Here is a 20102-nt window from a genome sequence, read left to right as displayed (position 1 = left end):
AGATGGCCCAGAACTCTCTCCGCCACTCCTCTACCAACCTAACCCCCTTCCAATGTGTGTTAGGTTACCAGCCGGTTCTGGCACCTTGGCAGCAGAGCCAGATCGAGGCCCCTGCGGTGGATGATTGGATGAGGCGCTCGGAGGAGACGTGGAACGCTGCACACGTCCACCTGCAGCGGGCCATCCGTCGTCACAAGGCGAGCGCCGATCTCCACCGCAGTGAGGGGCCGGTGTACGCACCCGGAGATCGAGTCTGGCTCTCTACCAGAAACCTACCCCTCCGCCTGCCCTGCCGGAAGCTGGGTCGGCGGTTTGTGGGGCCTTTTAAAGTCCTGAGAAGATTGAACGAGGTGTGTTATAGGTTACATCTGCCTGTTGAATATAAGAATATTAACCCCTCGTTCCATGTGTCTCTTCTCAGGCCGGTGGTAGCTGGTCCACTCCAGGAAGGTGAGATAGGAGAGACTCCTCCGCCCCCACTGGACATCGAGGGGGCTCCGGCGTACACCGTTCGGTCCATCTTGGACTCAAGACGCCGGATGGGGGGTCTCCAGTATCTCGTGGAGTGGGAGGGGTACGGCCCGGAGGAGCGGTGCTGGGTGCCGCGGAGGGACATCCTAGACCCATCTCTCCTGTCGGAGTTCCACCGGGACCATCCCGCGCGCCCTGCTCCGCGTCCTCCTGGTCGTCCCCGAGGCCGGGGTCGGCGCACGGCTGGAGCCGCGCGTCAAGGGGGGGGTACTGTCACGGTTTCGGCCGAGGCTGCTCCTCCTCCTTGTTCGGGCAGGTTTCGGCGGTCGTCGTCCCCGGAGTACTAGCTGCCACCGATCTATGTTTCATGTTCGTTTGGTTTTGTCTTGATGTTGTACACCTGTGTCTAGTTAGTCCTCGTTAGTGTCCTATTTAGTTCTCGTTGTGTGTTTTTGGTGTTGTGTGTGATTGCTCTTCTGTTTTTGTGTTCTGAGCTACGTACTTCCCTCCGTTGTTTGGAGAGGTTTTCGCACATGTTTGTGCGCCTTTTGTTTGACGCCTGTGTGCGCCGTTATTTCGCCTCCGGGCTTATTGTGCTCATTTACTACGTGAATATTTCACTAAAGTCTTTTGGACTTAGCTTCTGCGTCCTGCGCTTGATTCCTGCACCACACCCACCTTCAGCACCCCTGACAGTTGTCATGCGTTGCTGCCATGCTATGTTGTTGTCTTAGGTCTCTCTTGTCGTGATGTGTGTTTTGTCCTATATTTTAATTTTATTTTTAATCCCGTCCCTGCAGTAGGCCTTTTGGTAGGCCGTCATTGTAAATATTGTTCTTAACTGACTTGCCTAGTTAAATAAAATAAATAAATAAATACATCTGTAATGAATGGTCGTCACTACAAAGTCATAAACCCCTCCTATTTCTACAATTTATCATCTAAAATGTTGATTTTAAACCTAACCATAACCACACTGCTAACCTTATGCCTGACCTTAAATTAAGACCAAAAATCTTATTGAATGAATATTTACAATATAGACAATTTTGACTGTAGCTCTGGCTAGTGGGAACTGTATTTGAATGGATGAAATTGTAATGGGGCCAAATGGTAATACGTTGGTGGTAAGACACTTCTCCCGAACACACACTGGGGCCCTTAAAGGCCATTTCCTATAGTGACCCAAGGTGTGAGTTTTGGGCCTTTTGTTATTAGAAGAGTACACACTGAGTTATTTTATCCTGAGTATGAATGTTTTCTAATGATGGTTCACATCAAACGTATTCCATTCCATTCCCCCTCTAGTGTAGCAGTCGTATTCCATTCCCCCTCTAGTGTAGCAGTCGTATTCCATTCCCCCTCTAGTGTAGCAGTCGTATTCCATTCCCCCTCTAGTGTAGCAGTCGTATTCCATTCCCCCTCTAGTGTAGCAGTCGTATTTCATTACCCCTCCCATGTAGCAGTCGTATTCCATTCCCCCTCTAGTGTAGCAGTCGTATTTCATTACCCCTCCCATGTAGCAGTCGTATTCCATTCCCCCTCTAGTGTAGCAGTCGTATTCCATTCCCCCTCTAGTGTAGCAGTCGTATTCCATTCCCCCTCTAGTGTAGCAGTCGTATTCCATTCCCCCTCTAGTGTAGCAGTTGTATTCCATTCCCCCTCTAGTGTAGCAGTCGTATTCCATTCCCCCTCTAGTGTAGCAGTCGTATTCCATTCCCCCTCTAGTGTAGCAGTCGTATTCTGGTGTTGTTTTCCCATGTATGAGCCCAACAGGGGCTGAGACTGAGACATAGGCTGCGTCCCATATGGCAGTGGTTCTGAACCCTCTCCTCTGGGACCCCCAAGCCGTTCCATGTATTTGATCTATTCCACAGCTAACACACCTGATTCAACTTGTCAACTAATCATCAAGCCCTTGACTAGGTGAATCAGGTGAGCTAGTTCAGGGCTACAACAAAATTGTGAAATGTCTGGTGGTCCCCGAGGAGAGGTTTAAGAGCCGCTGCCAAATGGCACCCTTTTCTCTACAAGTGCAATACTTTTATTATTATTCATTACTTCCTGCCAAGGCAGCAGCTACTCTTCCTGGGGTTTATTATGGATCCCCATTAGTTCCTGCCAAGGCAGCAGCTACTCTTCCTGGGGTTTATTATGGATCCCCATTAGTTCCTGCCAAGGCAGCAGCTACTCTTCCTGGGGTTTATTATGGATCCCCATTACTTCCTGCCAAGGCAGCAGCTACTCTTCCTGGGGTTTATTATGGATCCTCATTACTTCCTGCCAAGGCAGCAGCTACTCTTCCTGGGGTTTATTATGGATCCCCATTAGTTCCTGCCAAGGCAGCAGCTACTCTTCCTGGGGTTTATTATGGATCCCCATTACTTCCTGCCAAGGCAGCAGCTACTCTTCCTGGGGTTTATTATGGATCCCCATTAGTTCCTGCCAAGGCAGCAGCTACTCTTCCTGGGGTCCAAACATATTAAGGCGCTTACATTACATATAAAACAAAATATAAAACACTACATCATATAACATTATTACACTACTACATATCTACAATACAAAATGTATAATACCACCATACAACAATATTACAATGTACGTGTGTGTGTGTAGAGTGCATGTGTGTGCTAGCGTGTGTGTGTGTGTGTGTGTGTGTGTGTGTGTGTGTGTGTCTCTTCACAGTCCCCGCTGTTCCATAAGGTGTATTTTTACCTGTTTTTTAAGTCTGATTCTACTACTTGCATCAGTTACCTAATGTGGAATAGAGTTCAATGTAGTCATGGTTCTATGTAGTACTGTGCGCCTCCCATAGTCTGTTCTGGACTTGGGGATTGTGAAGAGACCTCTGGTGGCATGTCTTGTGGGGTATGCATGGGTGTCCGAGCTGTGTGCTAGTAGTTTAAACAGACACCTTGGTGCATTCATCTTGTCAACACTTTTTACAAAAACAAGTAGTGATGAAGTCAATCTCTCTTCCACTTTGAGCCATGAGAGATTGACATGCATGTCATTAATGTTAGCTCCCCGTGTACATTTAAGGGCCAGCCGTGCTGCCCTGTTCTGAGCCAATTGTAATTTTCCTAAGTCCCTCTTTGTGGCACCTGACCACACTACTGAACAGTAGTCCAGGTGCGACAAAACTAGGGCCTGTAGGACCTGCCTTGTTGAGAGTGCTGTTAAGGAGGCAGAGTAGCACTTTATTATGGACAGACTTCTCCCCATCTTAGCTACTGTTGTATCAACATGTTTTGACCATGACAGTTTAAATTCCAGGGTTACTCCAAGCAGTTTAGTCACCTCAACTTGCTCAATTTCCACATTATTCATTACAAGATTTAGTTGAGGTTTAGGGTTTAGTGAATGATTTGTCCCAAATACAAGGCTTTTAGTTTTTGAAATATTTAGGACTAACTTATTCCTTGCCACCCATTCTGAAACTAACTGCAGCTCTTTGTTAAGGGTTGCAGTCATTTCAGTTGCTGTAGTAGCTGACATGTATAGTGTTGAGTCAACTGCATACATAGACACACTGGCTATACTCAGTGGCATGTCATTAGTGAAGGGGTATTTGTGTGTATGAGTCCTAGTCAAAACTAGTGGACTATATATAGTGAATAGGGCTCCATTTGGGACGGAGAGAGCTCTTAGGCAGGCAGCCAGGGTGAATCCGTTAATAAAAGGTGGTGTCACCCTGGATGGGATAAGGGCCTTACAGACAGATAGGACGTTAGCTAGCTGGGCAGCCAGGCATTACTGAGGCCTGAGGTCGCCATGGAGACGTGGCCAGAGAACTAGCTAAGGGCAGGGTGGGACACGTGATGAGTCTGGACTGTAGTCCAGGACAGGGCACTCTGTTGTGGATCCATGCTGCCAAGTCTCCCTGGTGGGCTGCTGCCTCCTGGCCTGGTAAGCATGGACATGGGCACTGTGTCAGTGTAGGCTATTGCCAGGTAGTGTATTTAACTGCTGTAATGTTGATAGTGACATATTATCCATTAGGAGTAATTCCTTGCTTTTGCTTTTTCAGCCTTATTGAAAATGTCAAGGTATATAATCTAACAGTAGGATTGGCAAGCAACGTGTTGTTATTTTAAAGTGTTATGATTATATAAGTGGGTTGGTATACTGCAGGAGAGCACAGCCAAGGACATACAGTGCATTCAGAAAGTATTCATACCCCTTGACTTATTCCACATGTTGTTGTGTTACAGCCTGAATTCAACATGGATTAAATTATGTTTTTCTCTCACCCATCTACACACAATACCCCATAATGACAAAGTGAAAACTTCTTTTTAGAAATGTTAGCAAATGTATTGAAAATTAAATACAGAAATATCTAATTTACATAAGTATTCACACCCCTGAGTCAATCAATACTTTGTAGAATAACCTTTGACCACTGTGCTCTTGGAAACTTTAAACACTCTTGAAATATTTTTATGCCCTTCCCCAGATATATGCCTCATCAGAATTCTATCTCAGAGATCTATGGACAGTTCCTTGGACTTCATGGTATAGTTTCTGCTCCGACATGCACTGTCAATTGTGGGTGTGTTTTCTTTCTAAATCATGTCCAAACAATTGAATTGGCCACAGATGGACTCCAATCAAGTTGAAGTAACATCTCAAGGATGATCAAAATAAATTGAATGCACCTGAGCTCAATTTGGAGTGTCATAGCAAAGGGGTGTGAATACTTATGTAAATTAGATAATATTGGTCATGTAGTGTATGTGGACACTAAACTCATTAAACACCTCCTTCCAAAATCATGGGCATTAATATGGAGTTGGTCCCCCCTTTGCTGTTATAACAGCCTCCACTCTTCTGGGAAGGCTTGTTGGATGTTGGATTTTTTTTTTTTTTTTTGGGGGGGGGGTAGATCAGCTTAATCTTGCAGATAGATTGTAACTTCCATCAATGTAATTGTCTGCATCACTTCCAATCCCCCATGTTTTTTATATATATACTCCCCTTTATTACTTTTCAACCCCGCCATCCTTTCCCTACTTGGGGTAAATTAGTGAATAACAATGCTTAGGCCTCTACTTCCAGCTTATACTTACTATCTACATTTTATGGACACAGTCAATTTTACAATAATTATATTTTGTTTGTTTTTTCTTCTGAACTTCTTCTACTCTCCGATCATTTTCATGATGTCCATCCGGTTTGCTTCTATATGTTGGAACATTGCTGCGGGGACTTGCTTCCATTCAGCCACAAAAGCGTTAGTGAGGTCGGGCACTGATGTTGGGAGATTAGGCCTGGCTCGCAGTCTGCGTTTCAATTAATCCCAAAGGTGTTAGATGGGGTTGAGGTCAGGGCTCTGTGCAGGCCAGTCAAGTTCTTCCACCCCGATCTCGACAAACCATTGTCATGCTGGAACAGGAAAGGGCCTTCCTCAAACTTTTGCCACAAAGTTGGAAGCACAGAATCGTCTAGAATGTCATTGTATTTCCCTTCACTGGAACTAAGGGGCCTAGCCCGAACCATGAAAAACAGCCCCAGACCGTTATTCTTCCTCCACCAAACTTTACAGTTGGCACTATGCATTGGGGCAGGTAGCATTCTCCTGGCATCCGCCAAACCCAGATTCGTCCATACAGTTGACCGGGGCAGCTCTAGCAGGGCAGAAATTTGACGAACTGACTTGTTGGAAAGGTGTCATCCTGTGACTGTGCCACGTTGAAGGTCACTGAGCTCTTCAGTAAGTCCATTCTACTGCCATGTTTGTCTATGGAGATTGCATGGCGGTGTGCTCGATTTTATACACCTGTCAACAATGGGTGTGGCTGAAATAACCAAATCCACTAATTTGAAGGAGTGTCCACATACCTTTTGTATATGTAGTGTATTTCTGTATTTAATTTGTCATTATGGGGTATTGTGTGTATATGGGTGATCTTTTTTATTTTATTTAATCAATTTTGAATTCAGGTATGAATACATTCTGAAGGCACTGTAGGCCTGCACATTGAATGAGATCGACAGGCTGGCATATAGAGAAGAAGCTGACAGGCTGGAATATAGAGAAAAGCCGACAGGCTGGCATATAGAGAAGAAGCTGACAGGCTGGCATATAGAGAAGAAGCTGACAGGCTGGCATATAGAGAAGAAGCTGACAGGCTGGCATATAGAGAAGAAGCTGACAGGCTGGCATATAGAGAAGAAGCTGACAGGCTGGCATATAGAGAAGAAGCTGACAGGCTGGCATATAGAGAAGAAGCTGACAGGCTGGCATATAGAGAAGAAGCCGACAGGCTGGCATATAGAGAAGAAGCTGACAGGCTGGCATATAGAGAAGAAGCCGACAGGCTGGCATATAGAGAAGAAGCCGACAGGCTGGCATATAGAGAAGAAGCTGACAGGCTGGCATATAGAGAAGAAGCTGACAGGCTGGCATATAGAGAAGAAGCTGACAGGCTGGCATATAGAGAAGAAGCTGACAGGCTGGCATATAGAGAAGAAGCTGACAGGCTGGCATATAGAGAAGAAGCTGACAGGCTGGCAGACTGGCTGGAGGATTGTGGTCTCATGCATAGTGAGTTGTGTAATAATGTATCAGGATAATAATAGGTAATGACGGATCACCCTGCAGTAAAGGAAGCTAGGCCTACTTAAAGTACTTCCTTAGCTACAACAGCGCAATGTGAGGTTGCACAATTGTGTCCCTTGAAAGCGGTGATGGCTGAGCTAATTTGTTTGGTTGTTTTGGAGCAGTTTGCACTTCATAATGGCTAGTGTTTTAGTTGTTTGTCAAAAGGTGAAGATGGAAAATTCCATAATAGAGTTTGTATTAAGTTTCTACTATTTTTCCAAACCTCTTGTGCAGTCATTCATGCTCAGTTTTATTATCATTGCTCATACAATTGTCCTTGTGTTTGTCTAAATGGGAATTCTTTGTTGAGGGGGTAAAACCTCTCCCCACACACTAACAATCCTTATGACTGAGGACAGATTTTATGAAGGTATTGAATAAAGAGGTTAAACCACAGTAGGCAGACAAGAAGATTATTGAATTGTCCTTAGGGTCGTTCTGTCCTTTGAAAGGAGAATAACTGGGTTAACGTATCATATTTCAAAATCCCCTCTGTTCTCTTTGCTGCTACAGTTACCTTTTCAGTTGAATGGGCCCTTGTTTCGAGGGTGACGTTGCTTTGGAATATTGTTGCCTGAGGCCCCATTCATCCAGAGGGTATGAATACACAGAGACTAGAGGGTGTGTCTGTGTCGTGTGAGTGTGTGTGTGCACGCGTGCGCTCTGGTTTTAAAACACAAGCAAATGATTGGATGGCGCCTAGCAGCCACAATTGAAACCCTTGTTGACATCACCTAGGCCTACTGGGGCTGCTGGCATACCTGGGGGCAGTTCAACTGCCAACTTTGCCTCTGTCCACTCCACACCATTATGTTTTGAGATTGTATTTCATTGCGGGGTCAATGGTGACACAAAGACAGATTGGCCTAGGTAAGTGGACACTCTTGAAACGGCCTATGTCATCAGCTTCTGAAACGGCCTATGTCATCAGCTTCTGAAACGGCCCATATCATATTCTAAAACGGCCTATGTCATCAGCTTCTGAAACGGCCTATGTCATCAGCTTCTGAAACGGCCTATGTCATCAGCTTCTGAAACGGCCTATGTCATCAGCTTCTGAAACGGCCCATATCATATTCTAAAACGGCCTATGTCATCAGCTTCTGAAACGGCCTATGTCATCAGCTTCTGAAACGGCCTATGTCATCAGCTTCTGAAACGGCCCATATCATCTTCTAAAACGGCCCATGTCATCAGCTTCTGAAACGGCCCATATCGTCAGGCTTATTGAATCATAGGTCAATATGCTGCCAGGTTGCAGATCAAAGTGTCTGCTGTGAAATCCAGAGCATGTAAGCAGTAAATGATATCTTTGTTGCAGTGCTGTAGACTTATCAGGGCCCCTGACTCTAATTACAACTTAAGTTCTGAACACTGATCAGTCTCACCATGCTTTCAGTGTTGCAGTAATACAAGTGAACGGTGACCATATGGACCATATGTAGCTTAATGGAGTGGATGTAGGAAGGCTCTGATGGGGGTGAGATTTAGGTCATTATTTACACAGAAAGCAGTACCTGCAGAAAAATGGCTGTGTGAAGAGAGAGAGAGAGAGAGAGAGAGAGAGAGAGAGAGAGAGAGAGAGAGAGGAGAGAGAGAGGAGAGAGAGAGAGAGAGAGAGAGAGAGAGAGAGAGAGAGAGAGAGAGAGAGAGAGAGAGAGAGAGAGAGAGAGAGAGAGAGAGAGAGAGAGAGAGAGAGAGAGAGAGAGAGAGAGATCTGCTCCAGTCACAATCCTCTCCAACTGATTCATATTCTGGCTGCCACTTTTAAACAATATTTCAACAGTTATGGGAACTTGGAAGTTCTATTAAAGACAAGTGAATGCATGAAAAATGTATTCCGATGACTTGTGTGTTTCCCCTCTTTTAAAAAAGTACTTTTAGTCCAGGCTGAGTTCCAGTTAAGTGAGAAATAACTGAAGTACCCACCCCCTCTACTTCATTCCAGAATACCTACCTTTTGTTGGAACCACTCAACTGGAGGTTTTATTTCAAAGCCCCGGCCTGGCAACAAAAGTTTCCACATTTGAGGCAGAGCGGCATAGAAGAAGAAAGTTGTCTTGATTCTGGCCTCAGACGTAGTCAGCAGCTATTGGAAATAGATTATGTTTACTGTCATGTGCTCCTTCTTCAAAGGAATAAAATGACAAAGCTACTCTGTGTTATAGTTAGATCCTCAAAGTTGGCATGGAAACTGAGTTGGTTTGCATGGTTCTTGCAATGTGGTTTTAATGTGTCCTCTGTTCTGTTTTTCCCTTAGGCTGATTTGTGGATTATCTAGACCAGAACTCAACGTAGCTGTAGCTGTTTGAAGGACCATGGCTGTGTACTCTAGAGACCTGGATCAAGCCTTGCCTTGACAACACTGTTTACAGTTAAACGTGAGAAAGACACAAACATCACATAACTCTCAGCACCAATCAGGTGTTTCTGGTCCTGTGGCACATTAAATCACAGACTTCATTAGATATCACCATGCCAATTCTCAAGCAGCTAACCTCGAACCAGTCCAAGCGTCGCTCCCGGGCCGACCTGACTGCAGAGATGATCAGCGCCCCTCTGGGGGACTTCAGACACACCATGCATGTGGGTCGTGGCGGGGATGCCTTTGGGGACACCTCGTTCCTCAGTACCCGGTCTGGGGAGCCCCCTAAAGAACCAGTTCCAGAGGTCCAGCAGAGCTCCCCTGGACCTGTCCCCAAACCAGGCCTGCTGTCCCGAACCTTCAGGAGCAGCAAGCGCTCCCAGTCGGTGAACCGTGGCGACATGTATGAGAACAACTCGTTGGCACCCCCTGGTGGCTCGCCAAACTTTGTGAAGAACGCCATCTCCCTGCCCTACCTCAATGACGAGGACGTGGGCAGGAAGGGCGGCGGTCAACGGATGCCCAAGAGCGTCTCCTCGAGCCCTCTGAAGAAGCTGCCCGAGGTCGATGGAATCAGCAAACCGGTCAACGGTGCCTCGGCCATGGCGATGCTGGACCTGGAGTTTGACGAGCGTAACTTTGGCGAACTGACTGACCTGCCGCCATCACATCCTCGGGGTGGCGGGATGAAGCACGCGGAGTCCATCATGTCATTCCACATTGACCTGGGACCCTCCATGCTGGGGGACATCCTCAGCGTCATGGAAAAGAAGGGCTGGGATGAGGACGACTTGGGGTACGAGGAGGGGAAGGGCAGCGAGGGCCGCGGGTCACCCCCTTTCAGCCCTCCCACCACGGAGGATGAGATCGAGGACCAGGTGGATCTACAGCCGGCAGTCAGGCCCCCACCCGCCTATCCTCAGCAGAAGATGATGAAGATCATGACCGACCCCCCATACACCCCTCCCACGAACTACCACCCCCACAGCCACCTGGACAGCTGCTCCGTGTCCTCCTCCGGCTCCGCCGCTCTTGAGGAGAAACCACTCCACCACCTGCAGGAGGGGGACACGGACAGCGCCAAGTACAGCTCTCCAGGGGCTGGGGGGGAGGACGACAAAGACTTCTCCTTCATGGACGAGGATGATGATGAGATCAGGGTGTAAAACAGAACAGGGCTGTAACATCACCACCACAGAACGAGTTTTGAAGCTATAATAAGCCTGGGAGGGGTAGGGAGCACCATACAAATCCCTAAATTTTTTCATATGGATATATCCTGAGAACCTCTATACGGGGACACCCTGTTCTGCTATACCTCCTGGATGAGGAATACGCACACACACCATCTGTTATTGAACCTTATTTACTCCAGTGTGTGTGTGTGTGTTCCACAGTTTAATGGAAATAAAAATGCCTGTCCCATGAGTCCTTTTCTCCAGCCCATTACAGAATTGCAGTGTCGACCACTAACTCTCTCTCTCACACACACACGCACACACACTGCAACTCTGAGACACCAGTTATTGGTGTGAGGGATTCTTTTTGTAGAACTATGATCTGTCGTTATGATGATCTAATCCCACAGTTCCAATGTCATTAAAGTGTGTTTCTCCTTATAAGGGGATCAAGGATCTCAACCCTCATATCCACTCATTGACAGAGGTCACAGAGGTCGAAGCGTGAACTGTTGATCACCCAGAGGGAGGTGTGAGGGTCATGTGAGGTCACGGACTGAACTGTATATTTCCCACACTGCTTTGGAGGAAGGAAGAGGGAAAGGATGTTAAATGTATCCCAGCATCCTTTGGAGCCTTGAATGGATTGTATGTGTGTGTGTGTGTGTGTGTGTGTGTGTGTGTGTGTGTTGAGTGAGGTGAGATGCAGTTAAAATATTGGTTTGATAATGTTCAGAAGGTTAAAGATGGCTTCTTCAATGATTACTACATACAGAATGGATAAAATGGTCTTCAGGTTCTTAATCAATGTTTTGATTTACTTTACTTATTAAGGACAAAAAATGAACATTTGGAAAATAAATGATGGCCTTTTTGTAGAAGCTTTCATGTCCAGTAACGCTTTTATTCTACAAATGTTTATAAACTAAAAAAGGACATAACTCACAGGAGCAGAGAAGGTGGTTGTGAACATGAGTAGTGACCGTACAGGTTAGGAGAAAGAGAGGAGTCTGAAGGGAGGAGGGTATCAGTAATAGGATAACATTATTGATAAGTGACAATGTTACCCTCCTCTCTCCATTGTGCCATACAGACCTGGCTACTGTAGGAGCAGATTTAATCAGCACACCCTCTGGCTTTCCTCCACCCTCTTATTCATAAACATAGTTGGCTGATTGGTCGGTAACCAAACCAACGACTCATACATTCATGAGTCACATGTTTGGGAAAGGAAATGGCAGGTGCGCCTGTTCCCTTTAGTTTCCTCCTACAGTGTTTGTGTCCCAAATGGCACCCAGCACCCATAGTGCTCTGGTTAAAAGTAGTGCACTATATAGGGAATAGGGTGCCATTTGGGATGAATACAGCGTGACTATACAGTGAGGGGAAAAAGTATTTGATCCCCTGCTGATTTTGTACGTTTGCCCACTGACAAAGAAATGATCAGTCTATAATTTTAATGGTAGGTTTATTTGAACAGTGAGAGACAGAATAACAACAACAAAATCCAGAAAAACGCATGTCAAAAATGTTATAAATTGATTTACATTTTAATGAGGGAAATAAGTATTTGACCCCCTCTCAATCAGAAATATTTCTGGCTCCCAGGTGTCTTTTATACAGGTAACAAGCTGAGATTAGGAGCACACTCTTAAAGGGAGTGCTCCTAATCTCAGTTTGTTACCTGTATAAAAGACACCTGTCCACAGAAGCAATCAATCAATCAGATTCAAAACTCTCCACCATGGCCAAGACTAAAGAGCTCTCCAAGGATGTCAGGGACAAGATTGTAGACCTACACAAGGCTGGAATGGGCTACAAGACCATCGCCAAGCAGCTTGGTGAGGAGGTGACAACAGTTGGTGCGATTATTCGCAAATGGAAGAAACACAAAAGAACTGTCAATCTCCCTCGGCCTGGGGCTCCATGCAAGATCTCACCTCGTGGAGTTGCAATGATCATGAGAACGGTGAGGAATCAGCCCAGAACTACACGGGAGGATCTTGTCAATGATCTCAAGGCAGCTGGGACCATAGTCACCAAGAAAACAATTGGTAACACACTACGCCGTGAAGGACTGAAATACTGCAGCGCCCGCAAGGTCCCCCTGCTCAAGAAAACACATATACATGCCCGTCTGAAGTTTGCCAATGAACATCTGAATGATTCAGAGGAGAACTGGGTGAAAGTTTTGTGGTCAGATGAGACCAAAATGGAGCTCAACTCAACTCGCCGTGTTTGGAGGAAGAGGAATGCTGCCTATGACCCCAAGAACACCATCCCCACCGTCAAACATAGAGGTGGAAACATTATGCTTTGGGGGTGTTTTTCTGCTAAGGGGACAGGACAACTTCACCGCATCAAAGGGATGATGGACGGGGCCATGTACCGTCAAATCTTGGGTGAGAACCTCCTTCCCTCAGCCAGGGCATTGAAAATGGGTCGTGGATGGGTATCCCAGCATGACAATGACCCAAAACACACGGCCAAGGCAACAAAGGAGTGGTTCAAGAAGAAGCACATTAAGGTCCTGGAGTGGCCTAGCCAGTCTCCAGGCCTTAATCCCATAGAAAATCTGTGGAGGGAGCTGAAGGTTCGAGTTGTTAAACGTCAGCCTCGAAACCTTAATGACTTGGAGAAGATCTGTAAAGAGGAGTGGGACAAAATCCCTCCTGAGATGTGTGCAAACCTGGTGGCCAACTACAAGAAACGTCTGACCTCTGTGATTGCCAACAAGGGTTTTGCCACCAAGTACTAAGTCATGTTTTGCAGAGGGGTCAAATACTTATTTCCCTCATTAAAATGCAAATCAATTTATAACATTTTTGACATGTGTTTTTCTGTATTTTTTTGTTGTTATTCTGTCTCTAGCTGTTCAAATAAACCTACCATTAAAATTACAGACTGATCATGTCTTTGTCAGTGGGCAAACGTACAAAATCAGCAGGGGATCAAATACTTTTTTCCCTCACTGTAGGTCCCCCCTCCCTCACATTCATTCATTTGGTCCGATTATAATATCATCTGTTAGGGTAAAGCAGGAAGTCCCTGCTCACTCCTTCCCGGATCCTTGAGTATTGTCGCGTTCACAACAACTGGGAACTTGGAAATATCTGACTTCAGTGCGTTCAAGACAACTGGGAACTAGCTCCGACTGAGAAAATAATTTTGAACAGTCATCCAACTCTGAATTTAATGTCGGAAACTCAGGCATCTTTCTAAAACTCAAGACTTTCCGACCTGGAGATCACTGACGTCATGATTTGACCTAGTTTTTTCCCGAGTTCCCAGTTATCTTCAGCACCATAATCTATTGACTTTATGCTCCTATGTGAGAGAAAATTACATTTGTGCCATATGTGACACTGGAGAGCACTGTTTTTGTTCCCTGTTATGGTGTTGTTTGGTTGGTGGAGGCGGGAGCACATTATCCAATGGTATTAGGTGAGGGGAGGAGCATAATGCCAGGCAGGATGTGACATCACTCAGCCATAAGATCATGCTATGTATGTCAGAGTTCCATATGTACATGTCTGTATTAAAGAGAGATCAAAACAACCAGGTGGAAATGTGCCAAGTATGTATGTAATAATCCTGTCATCCTCTGACATGTCATATTGGTTCTTGATGTTTGAAGGAAACATTTATGTGCTACAGCAGTACAGGCTACTTAAATATCAGGCCTCTCACACTGTTCATTTGTAAATGGGCCAAATTTGGAATTGCTTTGTTATGTTATTATTGTTTTAAACTCAGTTGCTTGTTCCATTGTTGTAGAATCTGTCTATGGAAAGTGGGTTAAACTGCTGCAATCCCTTAGCTGTTCTTCACCAAGGCCGGGACACTTTATAAAGAACCTTAATTTTCTATCAAAACACTCATATCTGTCCACCACCATTTTATTTACTACTGAAGTGAAGTAGTTATATACTAATAGTGCCATCCATGAAAAACAGTGACTATTGCTATGTTTGTTATAGGCATTATGGCATAGTGACGCTAATGTAAGTGGGTTTTAACCACAAGCAGATTTCAGTGCCCTGGCCTGATGCCTGTGGTGGGGAGAATGGTACAAGGGGAAAGGATTGTGAAAAATAACTGGCTTAAAGGTTCAGCTGGAGAATGTTTCTTTTTTTCTACTCTGTGGCTAGTTTTTATGCCAGGTATGTACTATTTTTCTTTTCCTATCCATTCACTCTCATTCTACTGTATATTAATACTGAACAAAAATATAAACGCAACATGCAACAATTTCAAAGATTGTACTGAGTTCATATAAGGAAACAGTCAATTGAAATAAATGCATTAGGCCCTTTCACAACTGGGAATACAGATATGCCTCTGTTGGTCACGGATACCTTAAAAAAAACAGGCCTCACTATGGGCCTCAGGATCCCTTCACGGTATCTCTGTACATTCAAATTGCCATCGATAAAATGCGATTGTGTTCGTTGTCTGTAGCTTATGCCTGCCCATACCATAACCCCACCACCACCATGGGGAACTCTGTTCACAACGTTGACATCAGCAAACCGCTCGCCCACATGACGCCATACACGTGGTCTGCGGTTGTGAGGCAGGTTGGACATGCTGCCCAATTCTCTAAAACGACGTTGGAGACGGCTTATGGTAGACAAATTAACATTACATTCTCTGGCAACAGCTCTGGTGGACATTCCTGCGGTCAGCATGTCAATTGCAAGCTCCCTAAAAACTTGAGACATCTGTGGCATTGTGTTGTGTGACAAAACTGCACATTTCAGAGTGGCCTTTTATTGTCCCCAGCACAAGGTGCACCTGTGTAATGATTGTGCTGTTTAATCAGCTTCTTGATATGCCACACATGTCAGGTGGATGGATTATCTTGTTAAAGGAGAAATGCTCACTAACAGTGATGTAAAAAAATGTGTGCACAAAATTGAGAGTACTTAGATTTTTGTGCGTATGGAAAATTTCTGGGATCTTTTGTTTCAGCTCATGAAACATGGGACCAACACTTTACATGTTAGGTTTATATTTTTGTTCAGTGTATTTACCTCCCTCACTCTTCCTCTTCTTTGAAATAACAGCTATATTTTTTCAATAAAAAGAGAAAGCTGGTAATCTTTACCTGGAGCGATGTTGTGACTTATTTCATATTCTGTGTTATGTTATGTTGTGTATCTGTCACTATGGCAGCCTGTTTCATAGAGAAATACTTGAACGAGTCAGTTCATGTTTTATTTGTGCAGTTAGCAGCATAAGGTTAAGGTGGGACTTGTGTAAGACACTGGTATTCACACTGTGTTGACAGAGATGCTCCTCTCCAACAAGTCCACACACTCCACACAGTTTGGCATACAAATACAGCCAATCTGTGTTTCTTACCAAATAAATCTCATTTAAACTAACTGCTATACAGCTCATTGGTAATGACATTCTCTAAGCATAGACAGGCTAGAATAGCTGTATTGATAGGGAGTGCATTGTATAGTCTAATGTATTGTGTTAGCTTTTTGTCTGCCAGATACAGTACAGATCATTAATTCCAGAAAATTGTCAAGCTTAATGAGAAGGATAAATACAAGGCACCTACACAGATTGGGATATATGGTTTATAAGCATTAGACTTTCTATATTCAGCAACTCTGATTTAGGCCTACATGTCATCCATTAGTGAGACAACAAGTCTACATGTCATCAGTTAGTGAGACAATAGGTCTACATTTTTACACACTCTTATCCAGAGCAACTTACAGGTAGTGAGTGCATACATTATTATTATTTTTATTTTTTTCATACTGGCCCCCCGTGGGAATCAAACCCACAACCCTGACATTGCAAACGCCATGCTCTACCAACTGAGCTACATCCCTGCCGGCCAATTGTGCGCCGCCCCATGGGTCTCCCAGTCGCGGCCGGCTACGACAGAGCCTGGATTCGAACCAGGATCTCAAGTGACACAGCTAGCACTGCAATGCAGTGCCTTAGACCACTGCGCCACTCGGGAAACCATTAAATAGAAAATAGGTCTGCATGTCATCCATTAATGAGACGATAGGTTTACTTTCAGCCTGTTGAAGAAATCATATGTTGAGATGCTTCTGCATTTGGATCATGTCAATGGACTGGAAGATTTAACATTCATTTTTAATACAAGTATACTGAACAAAAATATAAATGCTACATGCAACAATTTTACTGAGTTACAGTTCATATAAGGAAATCACTCAATTGAAATACATTTATTAGGCCCTAATCTATGGATTTCACATGACTGGGAATACAGATACGCAACTGTTGGTCACAAATACCTTTTTAAAAATGGGCCTCACAATGGGCCTCACAATTTCATCATGTTATTTTTCTGCATTCATATTGCCATCAATAAAATACAAATGTCTTCTTTGTCCGTAGCTTATGCCAGCCCATACCATAACCCCACCGCCATCATGGGGCACTCTGTTCACAACATTGACATCAGCAAACCGCTCGCCCACACAACGCCATACACGTGGTCTGCGGTTGTGAGTCCGATTGGATGTACTGCCAAATTCTCTTAAATGACGTTGGAGGCGGCTTATGGTAGAGAAAGGAACATTCAATTATTTGGCTACAGCCCTGGTAGACATTCCTGCAGTCTGCATGTCAATTGCACGCACCCTTACAACTTGAGACATCTGTGGCATTGTGTTGTGTGACAAAACTGAATATTTTAGAGTGGCCTTTTATTGTCCCCAGCAGAAGGTGCACCTGTGTAATGATCATGCTGTTTAATCAACTTCAATATATGCCACACCTGTCAGGCAAAGGAGAAATGCTCACTAACAGGGAGTAAACACATTTGTGCACAACATTTTAGAGAAATAAGGTTTTTGTGAGTATGGAACATTTCTGGGATCTTTTATTTCAGCTCCTGAAACATGGGACCAACACTTTACATGTTGCGTTTATATTTTTGTTCAGTGTAAATAGAAGACTTTCTGAATTCAAGTGCATAGGATACTGTTAGATTTGAATGCAGTCTGCTGCTATTGAAATGACAGTTTATTAGGATGTGATCTCCTTATTCCCTGGTGTGATCCTGTGGTGTGATTGATCCCATGGCGTGATTGATCCCATGAGTTGATCCAGTGGGTCAATGCCAACCAGCCCAGTCACACAATGGCTGCTTTGTGGCAGTGGAGTGCCAAGTCCAGAACTATTCTGCAGAGAGAGTATGGCATAATAAGAGTGTACTTATTATGAAGAGGAGGAAGCATCTAACATCTCTGGAGAGACTTGAAAATAGCTGTGCGGCAACGCTCCCCATCCAACCTGACAGAGCTTGAGAGGATCTGCAGAGAAGAATGGGAAAACTCCCCAAATACTGGTGTGCCAAGCTTGTAGCGTCATACCCAAGAAGACTCAAGGCTGTAATCGCTGTCAAAGGCGCTTCAACAAAGTACTGAGTAAAGGGTCTGAATACTTATGTAAATGTGATATTTCCGTTTATTTTATTTTATAAATGAGCAAAAATCTCTGAAAACCAGTTTTTGCTTTGTCATTATGGGGTATTGTGTGTAGATTGATGAGGGGAAAAAACATTTTAGAATAAGGCTGTAACCTAACAAAATGTGGAAAAAGTAATGGTGTCTGAATAATTTCCGAAAGCACTGTAAACTCAGGGAAGCTGTATTGCTATGGGGTTGAATGCACACAAACCAGATGAGGTGAGTTGGGCTGATGAAGAGACCCACCTGGTTGGGGAAAATGCACCTTATTTGCTCTATAATTAAAATGTTGCTGCATCCCTGTCTTTTTGTCTGCAATTGTTGTTTGTACATTTGATCAGGGGAAACTATTTGAAAGGACGACTAAACATGTGTGGATGCATGGGTTAAATCACAAGTCTCTTTGGCTGCATTTAGACAGGCACATGACAGCAGGAAGATGTTTTGAGTTGGGGGTGCTGCCAGGGGGGGTGACAAAAATAAAAGCCCTTTATATGCCTCCATAATCGCATACAGTTGAGCAGACAAGTTTTTAGGATTTTCACTCATGGGGAACATTATTTAGCCGGATCTGGGAAATAAAAAATTGTCCTTTTAGCAATTCTATGTAATTTACGTGATAGCAGACATAAGCAGAATATTTTTCAATACCACACACGACAGAAATAATACCACACACGACAGAGGCTAGGAAACACTATCACCACCGATAAATCTACAATAATCGAGAATTTCAACAAGCATTTTGCTACGGCTGGCCATGCTTTCCACCTGGCTACCACTACCCCGGCCACCAGCTCTGCACCCTCCGCTGCAACTTGCCCATGCCCCCCCCGCTTCTCCTTCACACAAATCCAGACAGCTGATGTTCTAAAAGAGCTGCAAAATCTGGACCCCTACAAATCATCTGGGCTAGACAATCTGGACCCTTTCTTTCTAAAACTAGCCGCCGAAATTGTCGCAACCCCTATTACTAGCCTGTTCAACCTCTCTTTCGTAACGTCTGAGATCCCCAGAGATTGGAAAGCTGCCGCGGTCATCCCCCTCTTCAAAGGGGGTGACACTCTAGATCCAAACTGTTACAGACCCATATCCATCCTGCCCTGCCTTTCAAAAGTTTTTGAAAGCCAAGTCAACAAACAGATCACCGACCATTTCGAATCCCACCGTACCTTCTCCGCTATGCAATCCGGTTTCCGAGCTGGTCATGGGTGCACTTCAGCCACGCTCAAGGTCCTAAACGATATTATAACCGCGATCGATAATAGACAGTACTGTGCAGCCGTTTTCATTGACCTGGCCAAGGCTTTCGACTCTGTCAACCACCGCATTCTTATTTGCAGACTAAATAGCCTTGGTTTCTCAAATGACTGCCTCGCCTGGTTCACCAACTACTTCTCAGATAGAGTTCAATGTGTCAAATCGGAGGGCCTGTTGTCTGGACCTATGGCAGTCTCTATGGGGGTGCCACAGGGTTCAATTCTTGGGCCAACTCTTTTCTCTGTGTATATCAATGACGTCGCTCTTGCTGCTGGTGACTCTCAGATCCACCTCTACGCAGACGACACCATTTTGTATACATCTGGCCCTTCATTGGACACTGTGTTAACAAACCTCCAAACGAGCTTCAATTCCATACAACACTCCTTCAGTAGCCTCCAACTGCTCTTAAACACTAGTAAAACTAAATGCATGCTCTTCAACCGAACGCTGCTTGCACCCGCCCACCCGACTAGAATCACTACTCTAGACGGGTCTGACCTAGAGTATGTGGACAACTACAAATATCTAGGTGTCTGGTTAGACTGTAAACTCTCCTTCCAGACTCACATTAAGAATCTCCAATCCAAAGTTAAATCTAGAATCGGTTTCCTATTTCGCAACAAAGCCTCCTTCACTCATGCCTCCAAACATGCCCTCGTAAAACTGACTATCCTACCGATCCTTGACTTCGGCGATGTCATTTACAAAATAGCCTCCAACACTCTACTCAGCAAATTGGATGT

At 44.7% G+C, this 20102-nt stretch overlaps 1 protein-coding gene across 1 annotated transcript in view; it reads left to right on the top strand.

The window, feature by feature from the left end:
- LOC311136154 (cdc42 effector protein 4-like) overlaps nucleotides 1-11080 on the top strand; it is a 32925-nt gene extending 21845 nt beyond the window's left edge. The window contains exon 2 of the mRNA XM_084170245.1: nucleotides 9342-11080. Coding sequence (XP_084026371.1) covers nucleotides 9557-10612 — 1056 coding nt within the window. The 5' untranslated portion in view covers nucleotides 9342-9556 and the 3' untranslated portion in view covers nucleotides 10613-11080. The remainder of the gene's footprint in view (nucleotides 1-9341) is intronic.
- Nucleotides 11081-20102: the final 9022 nt, after the last annotated feature.

Source organism: Coregonus lavaretus (assembly GCF_964263955.1).
Source record: "Coregonus lavaretus genome assembly, chromosome: 1".
NCBI classification, from domain to species: domain Eukaryota; kingdom Metazoa; phylum Chordata; class Actinopteri; order Salmoniformes; family Salmonidae; genus Coregonus; species Coregonus lavaretus.
Note: the sequence above shows the minus strand (reverse complement) of the source record. Positions and strands in the feature narration are given on the sequence as shown.